The sequence below is a fragment of the Triturus cristatus genome, chromosome 9 (assembly GCF_964204655.1).
Source record: "Triturus cristatus chromosome 9, aTriCri1.1, whole genome shotgun sequence".
Lineage (NCBI taxonomy): Eukaryota > Metazoa > Chordata > Amphibia > Caudata > Salamandridae > Triturus > Triturus cristatus.
In genome coordinates this window covers 20112070-20136419 of record NC_140592.1, presented here as the reverse complement: position 1 = coordinate 20136419, position 24350 = coordinate 20112070, and the positions used below count along the sequence as shown (strand labels likewise).

At 45.1% G+C, this 24350-nt stretch overlaps 1 protein-coding gene across 1 annotated transcript in view; it reads right to left on the bottom strand.

The window, feature by feature from the left end:
• Positions 1–7053: 7053 nt before the first annotated feature.
• LOC146797281 (putative peptidyl-tRNA hydrolase 2) overlaps positions 7054–24350 on the bottom strand; it is a 137098-nt gene continuing 119801 nt past the window's right edge. Inside the window, exon 7 of the mRNA XM_085624250.1 lies at positions 7054–8592. Coding sequence (XP_085480376.1) covers positions 8503–8592 — 90 coding nt within the window. The 3' untranslated portion in view covers positions 7054–8502. The remainder of the gene's footprint in view (positions 8593–24350) is intronic.

Genomic DNA, 24350 nt, shown 5'->3' with positions numbered 1-24350 from the left:
ACCTCACCACTCAGGACGTATAAATACGATTTACTCCAGTTGATGACGAGACCCGAATTCCTACCGAAGGATGTAAGAACGTCACAGACCACTATGAGTGAGTTCTTGGGCGAGGCAAGATACAACAAGATGTCATCAGCGTATAGCGAAATGCGGTCCTCGTGGTCGGGCGACCACCGAAGGCCACGTATATCCGGGTGCCAGCGTATCCACGCCGCCAGAGGTTCAAGAGCAAGGGCGAACAACAGAGGCGACAGAGGGCAGCCCTGCCGAGTCCCCCTCCCAAGCCGGAACGGAGTCGATACCCGGCCATTTACCACCACGCTCGCAAGGGGTCCCTCGTACAGCAACCTCACCCAGCTCACAAAACCAGGGCCAAAGCCGAACTTGGCCAGCACAGCCACACAAATACTCCCATTCCACCGTATCGAAGGCCATCGTGGCATCAAGAGACGCCACAATAGCCGGTTCTCGCAGCGTGCCAGCCCTGGCGATCACCCCATGAAGGCGCCGAAGGTTCAACGCGGTGTTGCGATGCGGAATAAAACCGGATTGATCCGGGTGAATCAAGTCTCCAAGTACCCTGACCAATCTGCCCGCCAGGATTTTAGCCAGGATCTTCGGCTCGGCGTTGAGGAGTGATATGGGCCTATATGAGGCACACTTATCTCGGGGTTTACCATCTTTATGTATCACAAGAATTGCCGCCAGCCTCTGGTCCAACGGGAGGGTCCCACTCCCCCGCGCCTCCACAAACATGGCGCGCAGGTGAGGGGCTACCCTATCCGGGAACAATTTATACAGGTCAATCGGCAAGCCATTCGGGCCCGAGGCCTTGCCCGAGTTCAGCGCGCGAATAGCTCCCGCCACCTCATCGACCGTTAAGTCTCCATCAAGATCATCTCTATCTACATCAGAAAGACAGGGCAGAGCGATATCCCGCAAGAGGTCACGCGAGTCCCCGGGCGGCCTATCCGACACTGAGGCATAAACCTTACGAAAATAGTCCGAGAAACACTGGACAATCCCCTCAGGTTCCACAATCACCTCTCCCCCCTCACCCGTCAGCTCCGGCACTACTCTATTAACCCGTTCTTTTTTATCCAGCCAAGCTAGGAGCTTCCCGGCCTTGTCACCAACATCATACAGGCGGCCCTGCTGCTCCCTACTGAGGGTCTTAGCGGCATTTGTCACAAGGTCCTTATACTCGGCTTGCTTCAAGCTCAGCTCATGCAGTGAGGCCGCTGTTACCTCCTCCTCTAGCGCTCCTTCCAAAGCCATGATCTCCTCCTCCACCTGCATAACCTCGCCATCTCTCCGCCGCTTGGCCGCCACTGCAAGTGAGAGGGCCTCCCCTCGCAGAACGGTCTTAAATGCTTCCCAGAGCGACACTGCCGAGTCCACGGACCCCTGATTATCCTTGAAAAAATTATCAACTGTCTTCACCAGTGCGCTGCGCATCTTGGAATCTCGAAAGTACCAGGGGTTAATAGGAGCCACCCTTCCCCCTCCCTCTCGGCCGACATCCAACCTGACCCACACTGGCGAATGGTCCGATATGCCACGCGCCATGTGCCTGGCCTCAGAAACCAAAGGGGCGTGCACAGCCAAAGTGAGCAGATAGTCAATCCTAGAAAGGCTACCATGCGCCCCGGAGTGGAAGGTGTATTGACGCTGTGTGGGGTGTCGGAGCCTCCAGCAGTCTATCAGGCCGAGTGTGTCTAGGAAGTCTGGAAGCCACTTCTGAGCCCCCCCTGTGTCTCTGGGCGGGTGCCTATCCAGCAGCCCAGAGCCGACAGCATTGAAGTCCCCCCCTACCACTAACATACCCCCCGGGAGATCCAGCAAGGCCCTACCCAGATCCACAAACGTGGAGGCCTGCAGGGCTGGAGGGACATAAACCGAAACTAAAACCAAAGTTCTACCTTCCCACCTCCCCGCCACCGCCACAAACCTCCCCCTATCGTCAACAACGGTGGAGTCCACCTCAAATGGCAGCGAGGCCCTGACAAGGATCCCCACACCCCTAGACCCGGAGGAGAATCCCGAATGAGCTATGAGTTTATAACCCTTCCTATTAAGAGCATAGCACGTGTTACCTATAAGGTGTGTCTCCTGCAGTAGGGCAACATCCCTATCTGCATTCTTAAGCATTCCCTTAAGCATTGGTAAAGTGTGTGTTGTGTTTTGAGTGGAGCTTAAGGTCTCAAATAAGAAGTCTCTCTATGTAATTCCGACCCATGATAGTGAGCAGCCCTGTTAAGAAGCTCAATATAACCTATATTGTCATTCAGGATGTGATGGCCTCGATGGATACAAATCAGGGTCAGTGTCTGTATGTGGATCAGTATTATAATCCTCCCAACATCTTGTGGCCTGTTATCCCCATCCTGTGGGTCAGGTGATAGTAGTGGTGGTGGTGAATTAGTGGGGGTAATGAGTAGGTGAGGATTAGTAGGTGAAGGAGGTGAAATATAAGGTGGTGATTGGTTTGTATCCATATTTATTTTCTTTAAAGGTATATAATGCTCATTCTGATGTGCCGATTTCCTTTTCTCAGGTAATTTGGCATGAATATGTCCAGTATCTGGGTTGATAACCAGTTTTTTTTTGTTTTGGATCCGGAGTTGGAACATTGGACCGAAACTGTTTTGTTGCAGTCTTTTTCTCTTTAGTTGTAGTTTTCGGCGTCAAAGGTTTCGGGTCTAAACTCTTCGGCATCGAAGATTTAGGCTTGGACAAAGATGGAGGATGGACATGCTTGGTTCTCGGTGCCGAGGATTTCGGTTTGGTGACGCTAGGGGGCTGACTCGATCCCGAGCCGGAAGGCTTTTTTTGTGTTTCGACGCCGGGCCGTGGACGGCGTGCTCGAAACTTTTTCTCGGTGCCGACCTTGGCCCGCAGGCAGAGGAAGGACCGGAGCCTTTTTAGGTTTTAGTTGTTGGGGCAAGGGGGCTTCTGTACTCAGGGTACGTTGACCCGGTGTAACTTGCTCCTATTCTTCCATGTCGGAGTCGGACATGGCGATATGTTCTTCTTCCTCGCTCCTTGAGCGTGTTCTTGGTCGGAATCTTCTCCGAAGATGTCCGGAACAGAGCTGCCTTGCTGTTGCATTTCATGACGTCGAACCCGACGGTCACGGAGCGTCTTCTTTGATCGAAACGATCGGCATGCATCGTAGTCTTTCTCGTCGTGTTCCGGGGACAAACAGAGATTGCACACTTAGTGCAGGTCGGTGCGTGGAAACTTGGCGCAACACTCGGGACAGAGTTTGAATGGAGTCCATTCCATCGACTGCTAGCGAGCCCGGCGTGGGTAGGCCCAATGGCCCTCCACGAGTTTTTCGATCGAAGATTCTTGGTTCGAAATGATATGTGGAGATTGGGAAACGCGACCGAGAAACAATACCGCCAAGGGTAGTGGATTGCGCGTCGAAGGGAACCCGAGAAACGATGCCGAACCAGAGCGCAACAATTCACATCCGAACCCGATGGCAGAAAAAAACAATCTAACTATGGAGTCGATGCCCATGCGCACTATCACCGAAAGGAGGAGTCACCTACCTCGTGACTGGAAAAGACTTCTTCGAACAAAAACAAAGCGCAAACATCCGGACCTAACACTAGATGACAGGCTATGCACAGCATGGGATCTACAGCTCACATGCCTCGAACTTTGTTTTTTTAATATTTGTAAACAAAATAAAATATTTAATCATTTGTGTAGTTATTTGATGAATGCTTGTTTTTTTATTTTTGTATATATTGTTTTGAGGTTCAAGTCATCCCCATTGCTTAAGCCAAGGTCCCCTGCTTCCAGTGATGAATCAGTGGGGCCCCAGTATTCCATTATTGATTCAGTGCTGGTCCCCAAATTCCAGTAATGCATAAGGGGTGGTCCACAGACGTCAAAAGTTTACAGGACCTCTCAGGCTGTGACTGTAACCTCGGTGTCTAACTGCTGCATAAGATTCTTGAATGCAAAGGCTAGCGCTGCTGGGTTTTGTTGTTCGATTCTTAAATCGATTTGTTGGTTTTTGATCTGGGGAGTGAGTGGTATGTTGGAGAGGAAGGAGAAGCTGCTTTCCAGGGTCGCTGTGAATAAAACTGGAATCAACCTGCATTGCCTCCAGACCTCGATTGAACCTAACACAACACTAACCTGAAATAAAGAACTTACCTCCTACCCAAAAGGCTCCGGACTCGCGTGAAACTCCATCTGTTCAATTCCACGGCTCCTCAGGTTACGGTTGTGATGCCAGCTAACACGTTGGTACATACATCTGATATTACTCAGCATACTTTGTTTCCTGAAACACGCAGAGAGGACGGGTGACCCCCTCTCAGCTTGGGTTTACACCGGGCACACTCCCAAACACAAATCTGCTTCTTCTGGGTGTTCCACATTCAAAGGAACATAGTTGAATTTCCCCTCCTTGATAGTGGCTCCTCCTGCAGGGCCTTCCCTTTCTGGGCAGGCAGACTAGTAGGCTGCTAGGCTCCAGGTAAACCCACAGCTTTTCTAGCAATTTGCATAGACTTCAGGTGAGTAGACATCTCCTGTAGTCTGTGCTACTGGCTGTAGTGCCTAAACAGCCTTTGTGGAAGGTGATGGCTCACTTAGCAGGTAGTGGTAATGCTTCCTCCAAGCAGAAGTTCCACAAAACATGTGCACAATGATGGCTGAAGTCTCTGTACCTGCCTGTCAACAGTCTTACTGAAGTAGTAATCAGAAGTGGGCGCTACCTATGGTTCTCCAAATGGCAGTGCTCAGGCAGAACTAATCTTTAATTCCTCTAGAAAAAGGTCCTTGTAGAATGTCTTAAGGTAGCCCTGTCTCCTTCCTCCATCACTTCAGTTTCTGTCACAGGAATGACAGCACTGCACTTCTTCAGTCTGGGGAAGCTGTATTCATCCTCCCTCTTGTGCTGTGCCAAAACAGGGGTCATCTAAAAGGGATCCAACAGGCCCCAGCAATCATACTCTCACAAAACATGGAGTCTTGTTACCATACGTGTACCGCAGATCAGCATGCATAGACGCACTTGACATGTACACAAAATGCCAGCAGAATGGTCTGGTTGTTACATCTCAGTGGTGTTACATGAGTAGAGTCGTTAAGCCACAAACGCTCTTAAACAGAAAAAAGTTATTCATCAGGACTTTGAATCGCCAAAGGTTGGTGCAGTTAGTATATTTATTATTATTATTATTGCAGCTTATAGTGCGCACAGCTACCTCCAACGGAAGTGTCCCGGAGCTGACAGCGGGTGCAGAGTGATAGCAGCTGGTAGGGCTAGCTCTAAGGTAGGCCAAAAGGCCAGGTCTTCAGAGTCTTTCTAAATAAAGGTTCTGATTTGGATTTCCTTAAGTGCTCCGGCATGGAGTTCCAAAGAGAGGCGGTTTTAAGGGCGAACGATCGGCTGCCAAGCCTGGCTTTTACGAAGCGGGGGATGACTAAGAGTTCCTAACTTCACTGCTGTATGCCAACAACTCAGGACATGGATGATGGTCCCATGTTGTTCCAGAGAGCAAGTTGGGTGTGCTCTTCTGGGTCAAAGTACAGGTTTTGGAACTTGGCTTTACCATGGACAGGCCAGAGCTTCAACACACTCTGGATCAGTGTACCAGCTGGACCAGAAACAATTAGGTATACCAATTTCAAATGCAGTTTGGCCACTTACGGCAGATGTACATATTGTATACTATTTGAGGGACATTCCCTGCGGATCGCCTATGTTTTGTTCAGAGAATAAGACAGCCATGATGTCTTTTCTCTGACAGATGTGTGTGCACAAACACAGCATTACCTGGCAGCACCTGCAGGAACTTCCACACTGGGGCTATGGTTGCACAGTCCTATTTATTTGAAACATTGCCTGCTGTCACCTCTGCCTGTCACCTCACAGCTAGTATTAGGGAGGCGGCCATCTACAGTTGGAGGCACCTGTTGTATTCGGGTCCTGTTAGCAGACATGAGCTCTGCTGAAGAGCGCCTGTTGATGAAACAAGGAGCCTCCGCAGTGAGATCACAGACTGCTGACTCTACTAGAAGAAAAACATAATGCAGGTCAGAAAACCAAGCGGGAGGGTGGCACAGCATCCCCACACCACGCCGAGGGGCGGTGTGACTCTAAAGTTAGTCTTTGAGTTCTGGTGACAATGTCCCATCTCAGCTTCATCTTGGCAAAACTCGATGGTGGGAAAACTATATGAATGTAATGCAGACTCGTGTGGCGCTGTGAAGGGTGTAAACATAGGGGAGTCATATTGTGAAACACCCAGGGTTGGAGCTTACAATTTTACAACCTCTGATAAAAACAAATGATCTTGCAGAGTTAATCAGCAGATAGTAGCCTTAAGAGCATATCTCCTAAAAAAGTACTCATCATGTCAAATGTTCACCCATGACATGCCAAATAAACAGTTAACTAGCTAACAAGGGGTCCAATAGAACTTGTTGATATCATCTAACTACCAGTCACCTATTTTTGTCTGGCATTGGGAATGTACCAACCGACAAAATAAGAAATCAATCTGGTACAACCCTTTGGTTTCACCCCACATAACTGAAAATTCCTTCAAACCAGTGCACTGACCCAACAGCTCCACAAAATCAAAGCAGACTCTGGTTTGTGATGGGAAGTCTGTTGAGTCAAATCCCAGGACTACTGACACGGGTTGCAATGCCTTTTTAAAGGCGAACTGTGCACTAAAGAAGTACTAATTAAGAATAACAATTATGCGCAGTACGTGAATCTAAACAGATTCATGCTGCAGAGTTCACTGAATGGTGCAAAGAGAATTATCTAGCACAAGGTGCATCCTAACTATAACAGTACCTCTCACAGTGGAGGCAGTCGGGACCTTCAATGCCCCGGTGCAACTCTCCACATAGCTCTCCCATGCTTCTCTGTTTGCCCTTCCAGTATAGTTCGCGGCGCCACAAATTCTTTACTGAACCATTCGCAATGTACTTACGCCAGCGCCCTGTCCACCAAATACCAAAACACAATCATTCTCCTTTCTAGGAATCAATTGAGTGGAGAAAAGATCAAAGTAAAACATTTTTTACTATTTTTTTAACACCCATGGTTTGTGTTAAACTCTCAGAGCTTCATTAGACGCCCATTGTATATCTCTCTCTACACAAATCATCTGTTGAGAATACTCACATAGCAGGACGGACCACACACATTTTTCTTTGGAATATGAAGCTATTCAAGCTGAGGCCATTGCAAACACATTGCTTATTGGATTTTTAAGGAGATACATTTTTATGTAACATCGCTTGAAATATGATTAAAAAGATAGTGAGTGGAGTGGAAAATACGAGAGAGAGTGTGTGGGTGCGTAGATATATATATACATGCTATGCATCAACGTATCGTAAACTTTACGCTTAACACCTGTATGTGAGCAAGGGCCATCTCCCCAGCCGTACCACAATGGAAAGGAAACCTTCAGTTCACTAATAGGAACCCCACTTTTTAAGTAGCGACTCTAAAGCACAACAGAAAGATACCATTTTGGGAAGATGAAACTACTGGCAAGCACTGAAGTGAAAAAGATACAAAGGAGAAAACGTACAACAAGGCAAAAATATTGAGCATGTAATAAAAAAATGAAACATCCATCACATGTTGAATTGTTCACTCTGGCTGCTGAATTCATTTTACAACCATGCATTATTATACAAAAACGAAATACAAGCTACACAGCAGTAGTAAATTCAGTTTAACCCTTTGCCTCAAACACAACTGTTCTGCTCCTCATCCACTCATAAATGACAAGCCGCTGAGCTTCTAGCAAAGCTGCACAGCAGAAGTGCCATTAGGACCCTCTACTTATGTATGCAGGCAATGAACCAAGGGAGCCTTAGACTGTGACTTCCTCTCTGAGCATGAACAAAAGGAAACGTTTCAGGGAACAAATGCAGCCGAAACCACCATATTACAGTGGGTGATACGCTGGCACTGCTTAGGAAATTTGGGCAAAGTGCCGCATCGCTCTTCTAAGATGAAAGTTCCTCAGCTATATTTTTGCAAGATACTCCTCCGTGGTCAAGTCACATGAACTGCTGTGTTCTTTAAAATACAAAATCCTGTCATTTCTTGGATCTGTGCCTTTTCATCAGGGTATAACATGGTCTATCTACTGAGCAGCTGTTGACACTTCAGGCCCAAGGTTATATCACTTCTGCTCTACAGCTGGGAGACATTTTGGCTTTAAATTCAAAGCTGATTTGTCACACTATACTTGCAGGGAGTGATTGCTCTCCTGCTCACCTGTGCTGACAGCTCTGCACATACAAAGGAGCTAGGTCTCAATCGGCGCAGGCCACGTCACGTGAAACTGCAAGAAGTGTACACTTGGCTTTGCTTGTCCTTCAGCAGTCTTGGTTCTGGAGGTGGGAGAGTGATGATGGTGCACACACAGTATCAGATGTCAGCACAGAGCTCCTCACAGATGAGAAGAGCTGCTCCCCAAAGGATGGCTCCCCTCAGTTCAGAAGCTTCAGTCTTCCTGTCACTTTGTCCACCTCGTCTTCTTCTCCCATGATGGAAAAGACAGTATGCGATCCAGCGGCGATCTGGCATGGAGGGATGCACACGGAAATTTATTTCGGCAGCACATTACAAATTTTTCATTTTCAGATAGTTGCACCAATCATGTATAACTAGGACTGGCAAATAAACCTTGATGTGCAAATACTGTAACATACTATGCAACAATACAATACAGGAGAATTACACAGGTGTGCCAGTGGTGATCATTCGACAGCAGACTTTGAAGGACATGACATCCAAGCTATCAAGCTATTCTGTGCAAAAAAGACTTAACTCTTCATCAGTTGCTAAACATATGATTTTACCTGTACTGATGATAACTGCAACAATTAATACAAAAACATCAACAATTGCATCTCTAAAGAAAAACTAAAAGATAAAGAACCTAAAAATGATTCCTTAATCAAGCGGTTTAATTTTTAACATCTCATGTACAGTGACATGAACCTCGCCTGAGAGCCAGTGCATATCATGCATTTCCTCCTGCCATTTCTATATTGTTATTTAGTATTTTTTCCATGTCTATCACTGCTTTTGATGGGACACTGAGCACAATTAATTGCATCTAGACTGTGACAAAGGCCCCTTTGGGTTGATACACGTTACCATTAAAATCCTTTGAAACTACCATGCTGTGTGCCAGCTGCTTATCTTTTAAATCTGACATGGTTTACCAATTTAGGAATGTGAGCAGGGCCCACACCTGCTGCCTCGCACCCTCCCTGACTGGTGAATGTGGCCGGAACTTTTGTAAGGAACCTCTGTGAACAAATATATATATATATATATTCAGCAATTCCTTCATGTACAGATAAAAGGTCGCACTCCAGCAGTTATAATCCAGCAAGTTAATTTATTCTTAAATCCATTTTAAACAGCAAGCACAGCCCAAACCAACGCGTTTCGGTATTCCTTGATACCTTGCTCACGGTATCAAGGAATACCGAAACGCGTTGGTTTGGGCTGTGCTTGCTGTTTAAAATGGAGTTAAGAATAAATGAACTTGCTGGATTATAACTGCTGGAGTGCGACCTTTTATCTTTCACACAAAGGAATTGCTGAATGTTTGGCGGTTTGGTTCAACCACGAAGGTAACGCACCTTTTTGAGCGCCAACAACCCGGGAAAAGTGAACCACTTTGGGTTGTGTGTTTATATATATATCACAAATCCTACACAGATTCACAAATCCTATGAATCATGAATTTAGTATATGTGTATGTGTGTGTATATATATATATATTCACTGCAAAAACCATAGGTTTCACACACGTTATAGTTAGGAATTAGCATTTAAAAAACCTTGCTAATTCAATGAAAAAACCATAGGTTTCACACGTTATAGTTAGCTGGAAATTTTACTGATAAAAAAACCAATGAAATTCCCCCGTTATAGTTACTGTAGGCAACTATAACTCACGCGACTGTAATCCTCTGCTGATGCTAATACTGTATTTAGACACTTATTTGCCCATGTCTTCTTCCATTAAATTTTAGCTATACATATTTTAAAAAAATTTTTTTTTCATAAAGACACATGTCATCAGCAGAGGATTACGGTCGCGTGAGTTATAGTTGCCTACAGTAACTATAACGGGGGAATTTCATTGGTTTTTTTATCAGTAAAATTTCCAGCTAACTATAACGTGTGAAACCTATGGTTTTTTCATTGAATTAGCAAGGTTTTTTAAATGCTAATTCCTAACTATAACGTGTGTGAAACCTATGGTTTTTTCAGTGAATTTGTACGGTTTTTTAAATGCTAAGTTACTTTACGCCATTCGTGGCGTGCACGCCCACTTAACGCAGTTCGTTCCGTGCGCGCACGGTGCGCTTCGCGCACCGTGCGCGCACAGTGAGCACGCGGTGCGCTTTGCGCACCGCGCGCCCACTTTACGCAGTTAGTGCCGTACACGCAAGGTGGGCACGCAGTGCGCTACGCGCACCGCGTGCCCACGTTACGCACCGTGCGCACATGGAGGACATATTATGCGCTTCCTTGTGATAGGTAATCCGTTAAATTTAATTTGTAAGTGATGACAATAATATGCCATGCACAGAGAGTGTTTTTTTTTTTTATTAAAATTTTTAGCGTAAGCGCACCGTACGCGTACGGTAAGCGTAATCGGCGAACTTTTCAAAAAATAAAAATTTACCGTTTTTGGCCTTGGGGGATCTTTGAGGACTCAACTAACATGGCTATGTGCATGGGCGCTGTCTAAACAGCCCCTTTATATGTGTTTTGCCTTTGTTTACAGCCCCCCCCTCAGAGTGCGAGAGAGAAAATGGCGGCCGCCGCTTCCTGGTTTCGACCGATTCGAATGTTTACTTAGATGTAACAGCCAATCAGATTCGCGCTCGCGCACGCCACCGTACGCGTACGGTAAGCGTACCGTAAGCGCACCGTAAGCTGGCTCAGATATATATATTTAAAGGCTATTTTCTCAGAATCTACTGAACAGATTTACACCAAACCTACAAAAGGCACTTCCTTGACCTGAGGACTACCTCTCTGCCAAATTTCTAGTAATTCTGTTCAGCCGTTCGGGCTGTAGCCCTGTCTAAAGGTCCTATGGAAAAATGCATGGGAAAAACGCGTTTTGGGACCCCCCTTTTATCTCAGCCGCCGCTTGACGAATCCCCCCGAGACTTTCAGGGAAGGAGCGGAGCGTAGCGCCCCACCTATTTTGAAAAATTTGCGAGGATTCGTCGACCGGCGCCAAAGTTATTCAAAATAGAATGTTGCGGATTTCCTATGGAAACGTGGTCCTAACTATAACTACCTACTGGCGACCGCCAGTAGGTAATATATATATATATTCACTGAAAAAACCATAGGTTTCATACATGTTATAGTTAGCTGTACATTTCACTCGTAAAAAACCAATGAAATTCCCCCGTTATATTTAGTGCAGGCAACTATAACTCGTTTTTTAGCTATACATATATTACAAATATTTTTTTTCATAAAGACACATATGTCATCAGCAGAAGATTGCGGTCGCGTGAGTTATAGTTGCCTGCACTAAATATAACGGGGGAATTTCATTGGTTTTTTACGAGTGAAATGTACAGCTAACTATAACATGTATGAAACCTATGGTTTTTTCAGTGAATTTGCAAGGTTTTGTAAATGCTAATTCCTAACTATAACGTGTGTGAAACCTATGGTTTTTTCAGTGAATTTGTACGGTTTTTTAAATGCTACGTTACTTTACGCCATTCGTGGCGTGCGCGCCCAGTTAACGCAGTTCGTTCCGTGCGCGCACGGTGCACTGCGCGAAGCGCACCGCGCGCCCACTTTACGCAGTTAGTGCCGTGCACGCACGGTGGTCACGCGGTGCGCTGCGCGCACCGCGTGCCCACGTTATGCGGGATGGGCCATGTACGCACGATGCGCTTCGCGCACCGTGCGCACATGGGGGACATATTATGCGCATCTTTGTGAAATGTATTTTTTGTTAATTTCATAGTTGTGATAGGCCATGCACAAATGGTGCCCTGCGGGCACCATTTGCACACGGGGTGGGGAGAATGTGGATAATTTTTTTAACATTTTTTTTTTACCGTACGCGTACGGTAAGCGTAATCGGCGAATTTCCGAAAAAAAAAATTTTTTTTTTTGGGCTTGGGGGTTGTTTGGGGACCCCTATATCAATCCTGGGTGGTTAGGATCTCAAGAAACTGCCTCTTTACACATTTTTGGGCTTCGTTTTTGCTGCCCAACTCAGAGAGCGAGAGAGAAAATGGCGGCCGCCGCTTCCTGGTTTCGACCGAATCGAATGTTTACTAAGATCTAACAGCCAATCAGAATCGCGCTCGCGCACGCCACCGTACGCGTACGGTAAGAGCACCGTAAGCGCACCGTAAGCTGGCTCAGATATATATATTGGTTTAAAGGCTATTTTCTCAGAATCTACTGAACAGATTTACACCAAACCTACAAAAGGCACTTCCTTGACCTGAGGACTACCTCTCTGCCAAATTTCAAGTAATTCTGTTCAGCCGTTCGGGCTGTAGCTGTGTCTAAAGGTCCTATGGAAAAATGCATGGGAAAAACGCGTTTTGGGACCCCCCTTTTATCTCTGCCCCCGCTTGACGAATCCCCCCGAGACTTTCAGGGTAGGAGCGGAGCGTAGCGCCCCACCTATTTTGAAAAATTCGCGAGGATTCGTCGACCGGCGCCAAAGTTATTCAAAATAGAATGTTGCGGATTTCCTATGGAAACGTGGTCCTAACTATAACTACCTACTGGCGACCGCCAGTAGGTAATATATATATATATATATATATATATATATATATATATATATATATATATATATATATATATATATATATATATATATATATATATATATATATTTATATATACACACACAAATCCTATAGTTTTATATATATATAATTCCGATTGAATTAGGTGAAGAAAAAAGAAGTTTGGTGTTACTGTATTGTTCTTACAGGAACACACACACAAAAAAGTATAAAGTGAAAAATGGAACATCAGGAATGGTTGTGTATATACAAATACATTTTCATGTAGAGTGCACTAAAATGTGTGGTTTGGCAATTAAGTAATATATTAGAAATTAGTCATGTCTCTTTAATTGGCAATAAAAGTTTGTTTAAGAGGTGTAGGTTGGAGCAAGAGCTCCTTTAAATGGGCACTCTGCACACACATCTCTATGGCCCTGTGGAAGGCTATGGCTGAAACGCGTACGCTACTTCACGCTGCTATTGCACATGGTGTTATGAACTTAAGGTCATAATACACCTGGTTCAATATTGGACATGCCGTGTTCTGTGCCAAACGAAGTTGAAAGTCCTCAAACAGGAACAGAATATATATATATATATATATATATATATATATATATATATATATATATATATATATATATATATATATATATATATATATATATATATATATTATATATATATATTCACTGAAAAAAACATAGGTTTCACGGGTGTTATAGTTAGCTGGACTTTTCACTTGTACAAAACTATTGAAATTCCCCCGTTATAGTTAGTTCAGCTAACTATAACTCGCGCGCCCGCAATGCACTGCTGATGATGTCACATATTACATCACTCATGACATGGTCAGTGACATCACTAATGACATCACTCATGACATCTCAAATGACATCACTGATGACATCAGTGATGTCTCAGGGCTATGTTCTATATAACACTGTGTTCACCTACCCTTTTCACGGGCATTACATTTTGCGATAGGGGGTGGAGGGTCAGGGGGTGTTTCTGCCAAGTGAGCCCGGAGTCACAGTCACAAACGTCCTCTTCTTCCTGAATAAAAGTGAGATTATGCTGCATACTTGTTCATATTTGAAGTAGTTCTCACAGACACAATGTTTTAAAAACAATAAAGTTCCTAATACCCGCCTTCTCTGAACAGTTAGCTTGCTGCCCCATCCCCCTCCTCCCTATCCTTTGTTGTGTGAATCCATGGACTAGCCTCCTCCCTCCTGCCATGCATGGTCTGATGTGCTGCCACTGCCCTCAATTTAGTATGATGTACCAGTCCACTCCTCCTGCCCTCCATTGCCCAATTCTATGCCCCATCATTGACCTCCTGCTTAAACTCTGTGCTTAGCTTGCTGCCCCTATTCTCCTTCCCCCTGCCCTCCGATGTCTTTGTGCATGCCCCTGCTCCATCCTTTTTGCCCACCATGTCCCATGGACCTGCCACTCCTATCTACTCTGAGTGTTCTGTTGAGCTGCCACTCCCCTCCCACCTGCCTAGCATTGTCAGATGACTGTAACCTGTCCCTGCCACCTCCACCCTGCCTGTCCACATGCCATGCGCCTATCCTCTTCCTCCTGTCCTACATGGTCCATTGTACTGCCACACCCTTCTGCCCTCCCTGGTCTGTTGTGCTGCAACTGCTCCTCCTGCCTGCCCCGTGTGGTCTGTTGTGAGGCCCCTTCCCCTGAACTTTCTTGTCTGTGCACAGGTCCTGACCCTCCCTTCTATCCTCCATCGTCCTTTGTGCATGCCCCTGCACCCTCCTTCTTGCCCATCATAGCCATTGTGCTGCCACTCACCCTCCCACTTGCCATGCATGGTCTTATGTGCTGTCATGGCCCCTCCCACCTTCCCTGTGTGGTCAGTTAGCTGCCCCTGACCCCCTCCCACCTTCCCTCCATGGTCTGTGTGTATGCCATCACAGTCTCACTGTTGCTCTTCATGGTGTGTCTTGCTTCTAGTGCCCATCCTGCCTGACCTCCATGGCTATCTTACTGCTCCTGCCCTGCCCCCTTGCCCCCAGCCCTCTGTTTACATGTGCAGCCCCCTACTCCCTCCCTCCTGGCTTGTCTGTTCCATTGTAATGCCCCTGATCCGTCCCTCCTGCCCTTTATGGTTTGTTATGCTGCAGCTTTCTCTCCTGTCTGTCCATTATGGTCAGCTAGCTACCATTGCCTCTTGCCCCTCTGTTCTCTGTTGTCCATGTGCATGGTCCTGTCCCCTCCCTCTTGCTTTCTATGGATTGTTGTGCTGCACTCCCGTCCTGCATGCCCTGTGTGGTGTATTGTGCTGCTGCAAACCCTGATGCCTGCCCTGCAGGGTCAGTTTGGTGCACCTCTCCATGTCCCTCCTGTCCTCTGTTATCTAAGTCCATGTCCCTATCCCATTTCCTTCCATGATCCAATGTACCATACTTGCGAACATTTTGAACTTGGTAAGAGGGAGATTTTGAAAAAAAACTGGGGTATTGATTTTCCCCTTTGAGTTACATTGAAAAAGAGGAGATTGTAGACAGGAGACAGATCAAATAAAGCCCATTTGAGCTTAAAAACATTGGACGTTTCCTGGCTGAATCGGGTCTGTTGGCATGTATGGTTGTACTACCATTGCCTCTTCCTTCTGCCCACAATGGTCTATTACATTGCTACAGCCTCTCTTGCAAGTCCTGTATTGTTGGTTTGTTGCCCCTGCCCCCCTTTCCACTGCCCTCCATAGTCTGTTGTGCTGCCACGGCCCTTCCTGCCTGCTCAGTGTGGTTAAATTGTTGCCTTTGCACCCTCCTACCTGCCTTCAATTTTCGGAGTCTGTGCCCCTGGCCTCTGCCTCTCAACAGTATCCTAATGAACAACTAGATTGCTAACATTCTATATTTATTACAAAAGTGTGGAACGCCTGACATCATCTTGATGTAATCAAAACTGTAATACCTAGAGCATTTCCTTTTAGAAATTACATATATGAGAGGGTCTTATTGGCATCAAAATTATGGTTAGTGCTCTAAAAGACTAAAATAAGGACATATTTTCTGTGTTTTCAAATAGCGACAAAGCACTTTTAAATTATTTGTTATCTTTATGTTTTTTTATCCAGTTGACCACTTGATTAAATGTTGCACTTAGGGGAGAGGATGTGGTGTTACTTCCAGAACTGCAGACTTTGCAACTGGGGAACCAGGTTGAAGTTTCTGCTTCAGCTCGACATTCTGTGATTCTGGTCAAATCACTTAGTCTCCCCATGTCTACAACCAAAATGAATTTGTTCTTGTGTGATGTAACCAATGCTCATGTAAAGCACTCCAATACCTGACAAGTCTGCACTATATAACACTGCAAAAACACAAAATAATAACACACTTCTGTCATTGGGCTATATTTGGGCTACATCTGGGTGATTTTGGGCTACATTTGGGCTCTTTTGTCTCCGGTGGCCATCTTGGGAGATTTATTTGTTATGAAGTTTCCTAATTTCCTCATGTACTGCAGTCTCCTCAGTAGGAAATGCTTTCAGTTTTTTACTTTGATTCCATCATGAAGGTATTCAGATATGTCACACATTTGCCATAAATTCTGAATGTTAGCACTCTAGTTGCTCATTAGATCACTGTAGTAAAACTACTGTTCACCATGGAAGTCTGCTCCTGGTATTAAAAGTGCATGTTTCAGTCTGCATGTCAGAATTTTTTAATGAAATAGAAGAGGATTTGAGAAGTCACTCAAAATGTGCCCTAATTTTTCTTTCTGCAGCACTAATCATACTTTTTATGGAAAAATGAACCCCTTCATGTTGTTCCTTTTTAAATTAAATGTTTTAAGAGTTACCACTTTAATCCAAGCAAGATGGCTTCAGGTGTGCCATACGTTTATCATAAGTAGGACTGTTAGCGCTCTAGTAGTTCTTTGGAACACTCTGGGAAGCTGCAGTAGAACACAAAGGAATCAACTGACAGTCTCTGCCCTTGTTGGATGTACATGTTTTACTGAGAATGTCAGACTTCATTCTCACATGACTGACAAAGATAATGTGAATTTACAGAAAATAAGCTCTCAGTTTAGCTTATAGATCACCTTCCAAACCTCTGTGGTAAAAGCATGAGAAAATATTTTTCTCTCAATCATGATATCCCAGCAGAAGGCTTTTTCACATGGTGAAATCACCTTAGAACATACCACAATTCCTAAAACGAGTATGGTACCATCAACAAATGATTTATAATGTAACTAAAGTCTTAAAACCTTCTATTAACTGCAATGCTTTTTAATGAGGTGCTATCATGTATATTGGTCCCAAGATGGCTGCCAACACTTCTTGGATGAAGTGCTGACAGCCAATCAGATCTCAGGATGAGATGTATGGTTAGGCTCCGCCCACATATATATATGCTTTTAAATGCTATTTTCTCAGGAAATACTGAACAGATTTACACCAGACCTGCAAAAGGCACTTCCTTGACCTTATGGCTACCTCTCTGCCAAATTTCAAGTAATTCTGTTCAGCCGTTCGGGCTGTAGCTGTGTCTAAAGGTCCTATGGAAAAATGCATGGGGAAAACGCGTTTTGGGACCCCCCTTTTTTCTCGGCCCCTGCTTGACGAATCACCCCGAGACTTTAAGTGTAGGAGCTGAACGGAGCGCCCCATTAGTTTTGAAAATTTCGCGAGGATTCGTCAACCGGCGCCAAAGTTATTCAAAATAGAATTTTGAGATTTCCTATGGAAACTAGGTTGTAACTATAACTATCTACTGGCGACCGCCAGTAGATAATATACATATATATACATATATATATATTTCCATTCTAGTCTTATCAACAGTACTGTAAATTAAAACTGTTTAAGAGTTAATTTACAGTCTTTAATTCCTGGCAAAACAGAAACAGAATATATATATATATATCTAACCACATTTTTGCGGCTGTTTCTGGCACAACGGTGCTCTATGACGGTGCGGATATGTGGAGACGGCGGAGCCCAGCCGTTATTCAATTTGTCAGGATTTTCTTTGTAGAAAGGATTCCACACGCACTCAAAGGGTAAACTTATATTTCAATCCTCATTTATTTAAGGCAACAGCATTGTAGGTGACAAGCCCAACTGTTGAGCTTGTCACCTACAATGCTGTTGCCTTAAATAAATGAGGATTGAAATATAAGTTTACCCGTGAGTACGTGTGGATCCCTTCCTACAAAGAAAATCCTGACATATATATATATATATATATATATATATATATATATATATATATATATATTCACTGAAAAAACCATAGGTTTCAGGGGTGTTATAGTTAGCTGGACTTTTCACTTGTACAAAACCATTGAAATTCCCCCGTTATAGTTAGTTCAGCTAACTATAACTCGCGCGCCCGCAATGCACTGCTGATGACGTCACATATTACATCACTCATGACATGGTCAGTGACATCACTCATGACATCATTGATGACATCTCAAATGACATCACTGATGACATCACTGATGACATCATCCAGTGAATGTGTGTTTTTCTGAAAATTAAATATGTTTTATATATGTATATCTCAAGGTCGATGGAAGAATAAATGGGTATATAAGTGTCTAAATGGATGATTTGTTTTTGAAAAATTGATTGTGTAACTGACTGATTAAGTGTATCATAGTGAATACATGGCTTAGTGAGTAATGTTTAAATATGTAAATATCTGTATCAGTCTCTCACTTTGTGTATAAGTGGCTGCATGGGTTGGTGAGTAGCTACATGGGTGTCTATATAGGTTATTAGTTGGTTTTTTGACTATCAGTCTGAGTGTCTGCATGGTTCGGTGGGGGGTATTACGTAGTGCATAGGTGCATGAATGAGTGACTCACTGTTTGTATGGGTTGAACACAGCATGTGTGCAGGACTGTATGGGTGGATGAGTGTGTGTATGGGTGTGTTAGTGAGTGAATGACTGTCTCAATAGTGTCTTTATGAGTAACTACATATGTTTTAAACTAGTATATGTGACTATTGGTGTATATATGTGAGTATATGTGAGAGTGAGAGATTGAAAGAGTTCCTGTATGAATAAGTATGTGTTTCTATAAGTGATTGTTTAAAAGACTAAGTATGTGTAAGTTTCCGTAGAAGTAAGTATGGTGGTGTGTGTATAACTGTATATGCAAGTAAATGTATGTTTGATTCTTTATTAGCATGAGTGACTATGTGTGTGAGTAACTCTATGGATGAGTGGCATTGTGTAACAGGATGTATAGGTGTATGAGTACATATGATGAGTGAGTACATGTATGAGTGACTGTATAGGACTGTTGGTGAATGAGTGGATGTGTATGTGGATCTTAGAATTACTGAAGAGGTTGTTGTAACTGGTATTGGTATGTCCATTGTTTTGAACATTTTAGTCTCTATTTTTGAATGTGTGTATCAAAGGTTATATTAGGGTGAGAGGAGGTCTGCCACTCTATCACAAGGATGATGTCATCAGTGATGTCATCAGTGATGTCATTTGAGATGTCATCAGTGATGTCATGAGTGATGTCACTGACCATGTCATGAGTGATGTAATATGTGACGTCATCAGCAGTGCATTGCGGGCGCGCGAGTTATAGTTAGCTGAACTAACTATAACGGGGGAATTTCAATGGTTTTGTACAAGTGAAAAGTCCAGCTAACTATAACACCCCTGAAACCTATGGTTTTTTCAGTGAATTTCTGAGGTTTTTTAAATGCTAATTCCTAACTATAACGTGCCTGAAACCTATGGTTTTTTCTGTGAATTTCAAAGGTTTTTTAAATGCTAATTTCTAACTATGCCTACAAAGATAGGACATGTGAAGAAAGAAGAAAAAATGCACAGAAAGAAACAAAAGAAGTGCAGAAAGAAGCAACAGAAGTCCTCAAATACGAAGATAAGTGCAGGAAGAAGGATAACGTGCAGAAAGAACAAAAAGAAGAGCAGAAAGAAGCCTTGTTGCAAAATCATCCTGTACCCTCAACTTTTTCAGACGGATACTGGTGGTAACTGAGTCTGACTAACCAGTCCTAGAGCCAGTGCTGTGTTAAAAGACACTTAGAATACAGTGAAAACACCTACATACACTAGGGAACATTATGCGTTGGGGTCCCCCTGTGATTAGCATGACCTCCTCTGTAAGCCCCTAGTATATAATAGGGCATGGGGATTAAAACTACCTCTTAAAACAGGCCACAGGGCGTTTTTGCACACGTTAACTCAGGCCCCGTCCCCTCCATTCACCACTGTGTAAACACGCCCTGTGTCCATTTTTAGTTGGGAGATTAAGTTCATTTGAATCCTCAGGGTCCCTAGGGTCCAACTAGCCCACTAGGTACCTCCAGTAAGTGCCACAGAGCTGCGTTGCAGAGAGGTGTAAAAAGTGGCACGGCCTGGACCACCTCTCTGCAATGCAGCTCAGTGGCGCTTACTGGAAGCACTTGGTGGGCTAGTTAGCCCCCAGGGGCCCTCAGTATTGAAGGGAAATTATATCCCCAATTTAAAACGTGCCATAGTGCGTGTTTGCACACGTCACCTCAGGCCCCGTCCCCTCCCTTCACCACTGTGTAAACGCGCCCTGTGGCTGTTCTAAGTTGAGAGATTAAGTCCCCTTGAATCCTAAGGGTCCCTAGGGTCAAACTAGACCACTAGGTACCTCCAGTAAGCGCCACAGAGCTGCGTTGCAGAGAGGTGTAAAAAGGGGCTTGGCCTCAGAACACCTGGCTGCAGCGCAGCTCCCTGGCGCATACTGGAGATGCCTGTTGGGGGCGCGTTTGCAGAGTGCTGCACGGAGGGGGCATGGCCTCCGGCACGATGCCAGTCTTTTATTTATTTTAGTTTTTTAAGAAGGGGGGCTGTTTGGTTCCCCTTCTTATTCTAATTTATTGGCCCTGATGACCCCATCCCCCAGGGCCAGTCTCCTAATTATATTTTTTTGACCCCAATCCCCAGGGCCGGCCACTGTTTTTTATTATTTTTAAAAAATATATATTCATAGACACACCTAGGACATGCTGGACAAACCGTACGTACCTATCACCATGACGATTTGCGTGATATTCATTAAAAGGCGACTATGCATGCAATGAATCCACGTGGAATGTATTTACACCACTAGTGAAGCTCTGACATGTCCGATGCCCTACCGTGCCTAATCCTGGTAGACACCCTTGTCGTTTATTTATACAAACATGGGTAGCTATTGACGGGCACATTTAATACACATGCACACCAAGCCATTCAAAGGGGATTCGACAAAAATTCGACCAAAACTATGCAAGAAACCCCCCTCACGGTTAATAAAACACACATCCACTGCCGGATGTGTAATACTTTTTATTTTACTCTCTGGAAAGGGGACGAACATCACTTGAGAGTCACAGCGTGCTCCTGACAGAGCCCAATGCTGTGTTACACCCACCATTGCCTGCCGAGTGCCACACACCTCTGTGTTGTATTCCACTAGCTAGTGCATATGCTATGACACTCTCTAGCCCATGTGCACTGTAACACCACCCCGTGAATATGTCATGCCACACTTGTCTTCGCACGGGTTATATTGCCCCATCTAACGTGCCTTTCTCGATGCCTATGTTATAACGCACAGTGCTATGCCATACATATTACAATCTGGGATCCATATCTTTGTCACAGTACATATGCAACGTTACACTCCCCAGCACATATTTTATATTACAACTTTAGAGACTAGTTAGGTTACACAACACTGCCCTGTGCATATTACACTCCAAGGCGCATATCGCATAGCACGCGCTAGTGCCTGTGCTATCTCGCGCTCTCCAATGAATCTGTCATTGCGCACAATGTATTGCATATTAAATTTCACGCCCGGTTCATCTTATATCACACTTTTTGGTGCATAGTTTATACCATACACTATATCTAGTTTTCATTTTCAATCGTGCTCTCAGGACTATGTTCTATATAACACTGTGTTCACCTACCCTTTTCACGGGCATTACATTTTGCGATAGGGGGTGGAGGGTCAGGGGGTGTTTCTGCCAAGTGAGCCCGGAGTCACAGTCACAAACGTCCTCTTCTTCCTGAATAAAAGTGAGATTATGCTGCATACTTGTTCATATTTTAAGTAGTTCGCACAGACACAATGTTTTAAAAACAATAAAGTTCCTAATACCCGCCTTCTCTGAACAGTTAGCTTGCTGCCCCATCCCCTTCCTCCCTATCCTCTGTTGTGTGAATCCATGGACTAGCCTACTCCCTCCTGCCATGCATGGTCTGATGTGCTGCCACTGCCCTCAGTTTAGTATGATGTACCAGTCCACTCCTCCTGCCCTCCATTGCCCAATTCTATGCCCCATCATTGACCTCCTGCTTAAACTATGTGCTTAGCTTGCTGCCCCTATTCTCCTTCCCCCTGCCCTCCGATGTCTTTGTGCATGCCCCTGCTCCATCCTTTTTGCCCACCATGTCCCATGGACCTGCCACTCCTATCTACTCTGAGTGTTCTGTTGAGCTGCCACTCCCCTCCCACCTGCCTAGCATTGTCAGATGACTGTAACCTGTCCCTGCCACCTCCACCCTGCCTGTCCACATGCCATGCCCCTATCCTCTTCCTCCTGTCCTACATGGTCCATTGTACTGCCACACCCTTCTGCCCTCCCTGGTCTGTTGTGCTGCAACTGCTCCTCCTGCCTGCCACGTGTGGTCTGTTGTGAGGTCCCTTCCCCTGAACTTTCTTGTCTGTGCACAGGTCCTGACCCTCCCTTCTATCCTCCATCGTCCTTTGTGCATGCCCCTCCACCCTCCTTCTTGCCCATCATAGCCATTGTGCTGCCACTAACCCTCCCACTTGCCATGCATGGTCTTCTGTGCTGCCATGGCCCCTCCCACCTTCCCTGTGTGGTCAGTTAGCTGCCCCTGACCCCCTCCCACCTTCCCTCCATGGTCTGTGTGTATGCCATCACAGTCTCACTGTTGCTCTTCATGGTGTGTCTTGCTTCTAGTGCCCATCCTGCCTGACCTCCATGGCTATCTTGCTGCTCCTGCCCTGCCCCCTTGCCCCCAGCCCTACTCCCTCCCTCCTGGCTTGTCTGTTCCATTTTAATGCCCCTGATCCGTCCCTCCTGCCCTTTATGGTCTGTTATGCTGCAGCTTTCTCTCCTGTCTGTCCATTATGGTCAGCTAGCTACCATTGCCTCTTGCCCCTCTGTTCTCTGTTGTCCATGTGCATGGTCCTGTCCCCTCCCTCTTGCTTTCTATGGATTGTTGTGCTGCACTCCCGTCCTGCATGCCCTGTGTGGTGTATTGTGCTGCTGCAAACCCTGATGCCTGCCCTGCAGGGTCAGTTTGGTGCACCTCTCCATGTCCCTCCTGTCCTCTGTTATCCAAGTCCATGTCCCTATCCCATTTCCTTCCATGATCCAATGTACCATACTTGCGAACATTTTGAACTTGGTAAGAGGGAGATTTTGAAAAAAAACTGGGGTATTGATTTTCCCCTTTGAGTTACATTGAAAAAGAGGATATTGTAGACAGGAGACAGATCAAATAAAGCCCATTTGAGCTTAAAAACATTGGACGTTTCCTGGCTGAATCGGGTCTGTTGGCATGTATGGTTGTACTACCATTGCCTCTTCCTTCTGCCCACAATGGTCTATTACATTGCCACAGCCTTGAAGGAGGGTAGATTTTGTATCACAGGGGCCCCTGGCCCGTTCTGTCCACACCTGAAGTATGAGACCCTTGTCCTTGCCCTGCCAGCTGCATTTGTAGGCCGTATTAAATTGACCAGCGGGTCCTGTGTTGCTATATAATTATCCTGAGACATCCTTACCACTCAGCCAGCATAAACCCCTGTGTAGGCCCTTCTGTTCAATATGTAGGCCTCTTTGTTAAATTGACCATAGCTCTGCAATTTTAGTGTATAGCAGTCTGAAGGCAGGTCTGCGAGGCCTTCTGATCCAAACTAGTAGCCCCCACCCTACCCGAGTGCTCCGTGCTCGGTATCAAAGTTCAACATCCCCCTGAAGCTGTCGACATACAGTAGGCTGCATCCTGGACTGGTACTTGCTTCCTGGGCAGGTTTCCCGCTTTTAAGGAAGTGGCAACCGCAGAGCGTCAAGTTAGGAGAACTGAGGAGATTTTATACATGAATATATTGAATTCCCGTACAATACCCATTATTTTCTGCTTGCTCTATGGAACTTACGATAAGCGATTGGCCTGAGAGACTGACCTTTTCACCCAGTCCATTGTCAGCATTAAGTGGGTAAATGACGAAATGTCTGGTAAAATCTGCAGACGAAGCTTTTGGGTAGCATACGTAGGTAGATGTAGCGTGCAAAGGAGCCCACAAAATGATATAAAAAGGGAGCACCCACAGATATCGACGGACTACCTCGCCGTCTGTATGTAGGTTAACAGGCAGTGCAGGTTTTCCCCAAGAGCTGGGAGCTCTTGTCTTCCTTTGCTTAAAATGTCTTGCTCTGCTTTGCTTGAAGTATCTTATTCTATTTTACCTATATGAAATGTCATGTTATG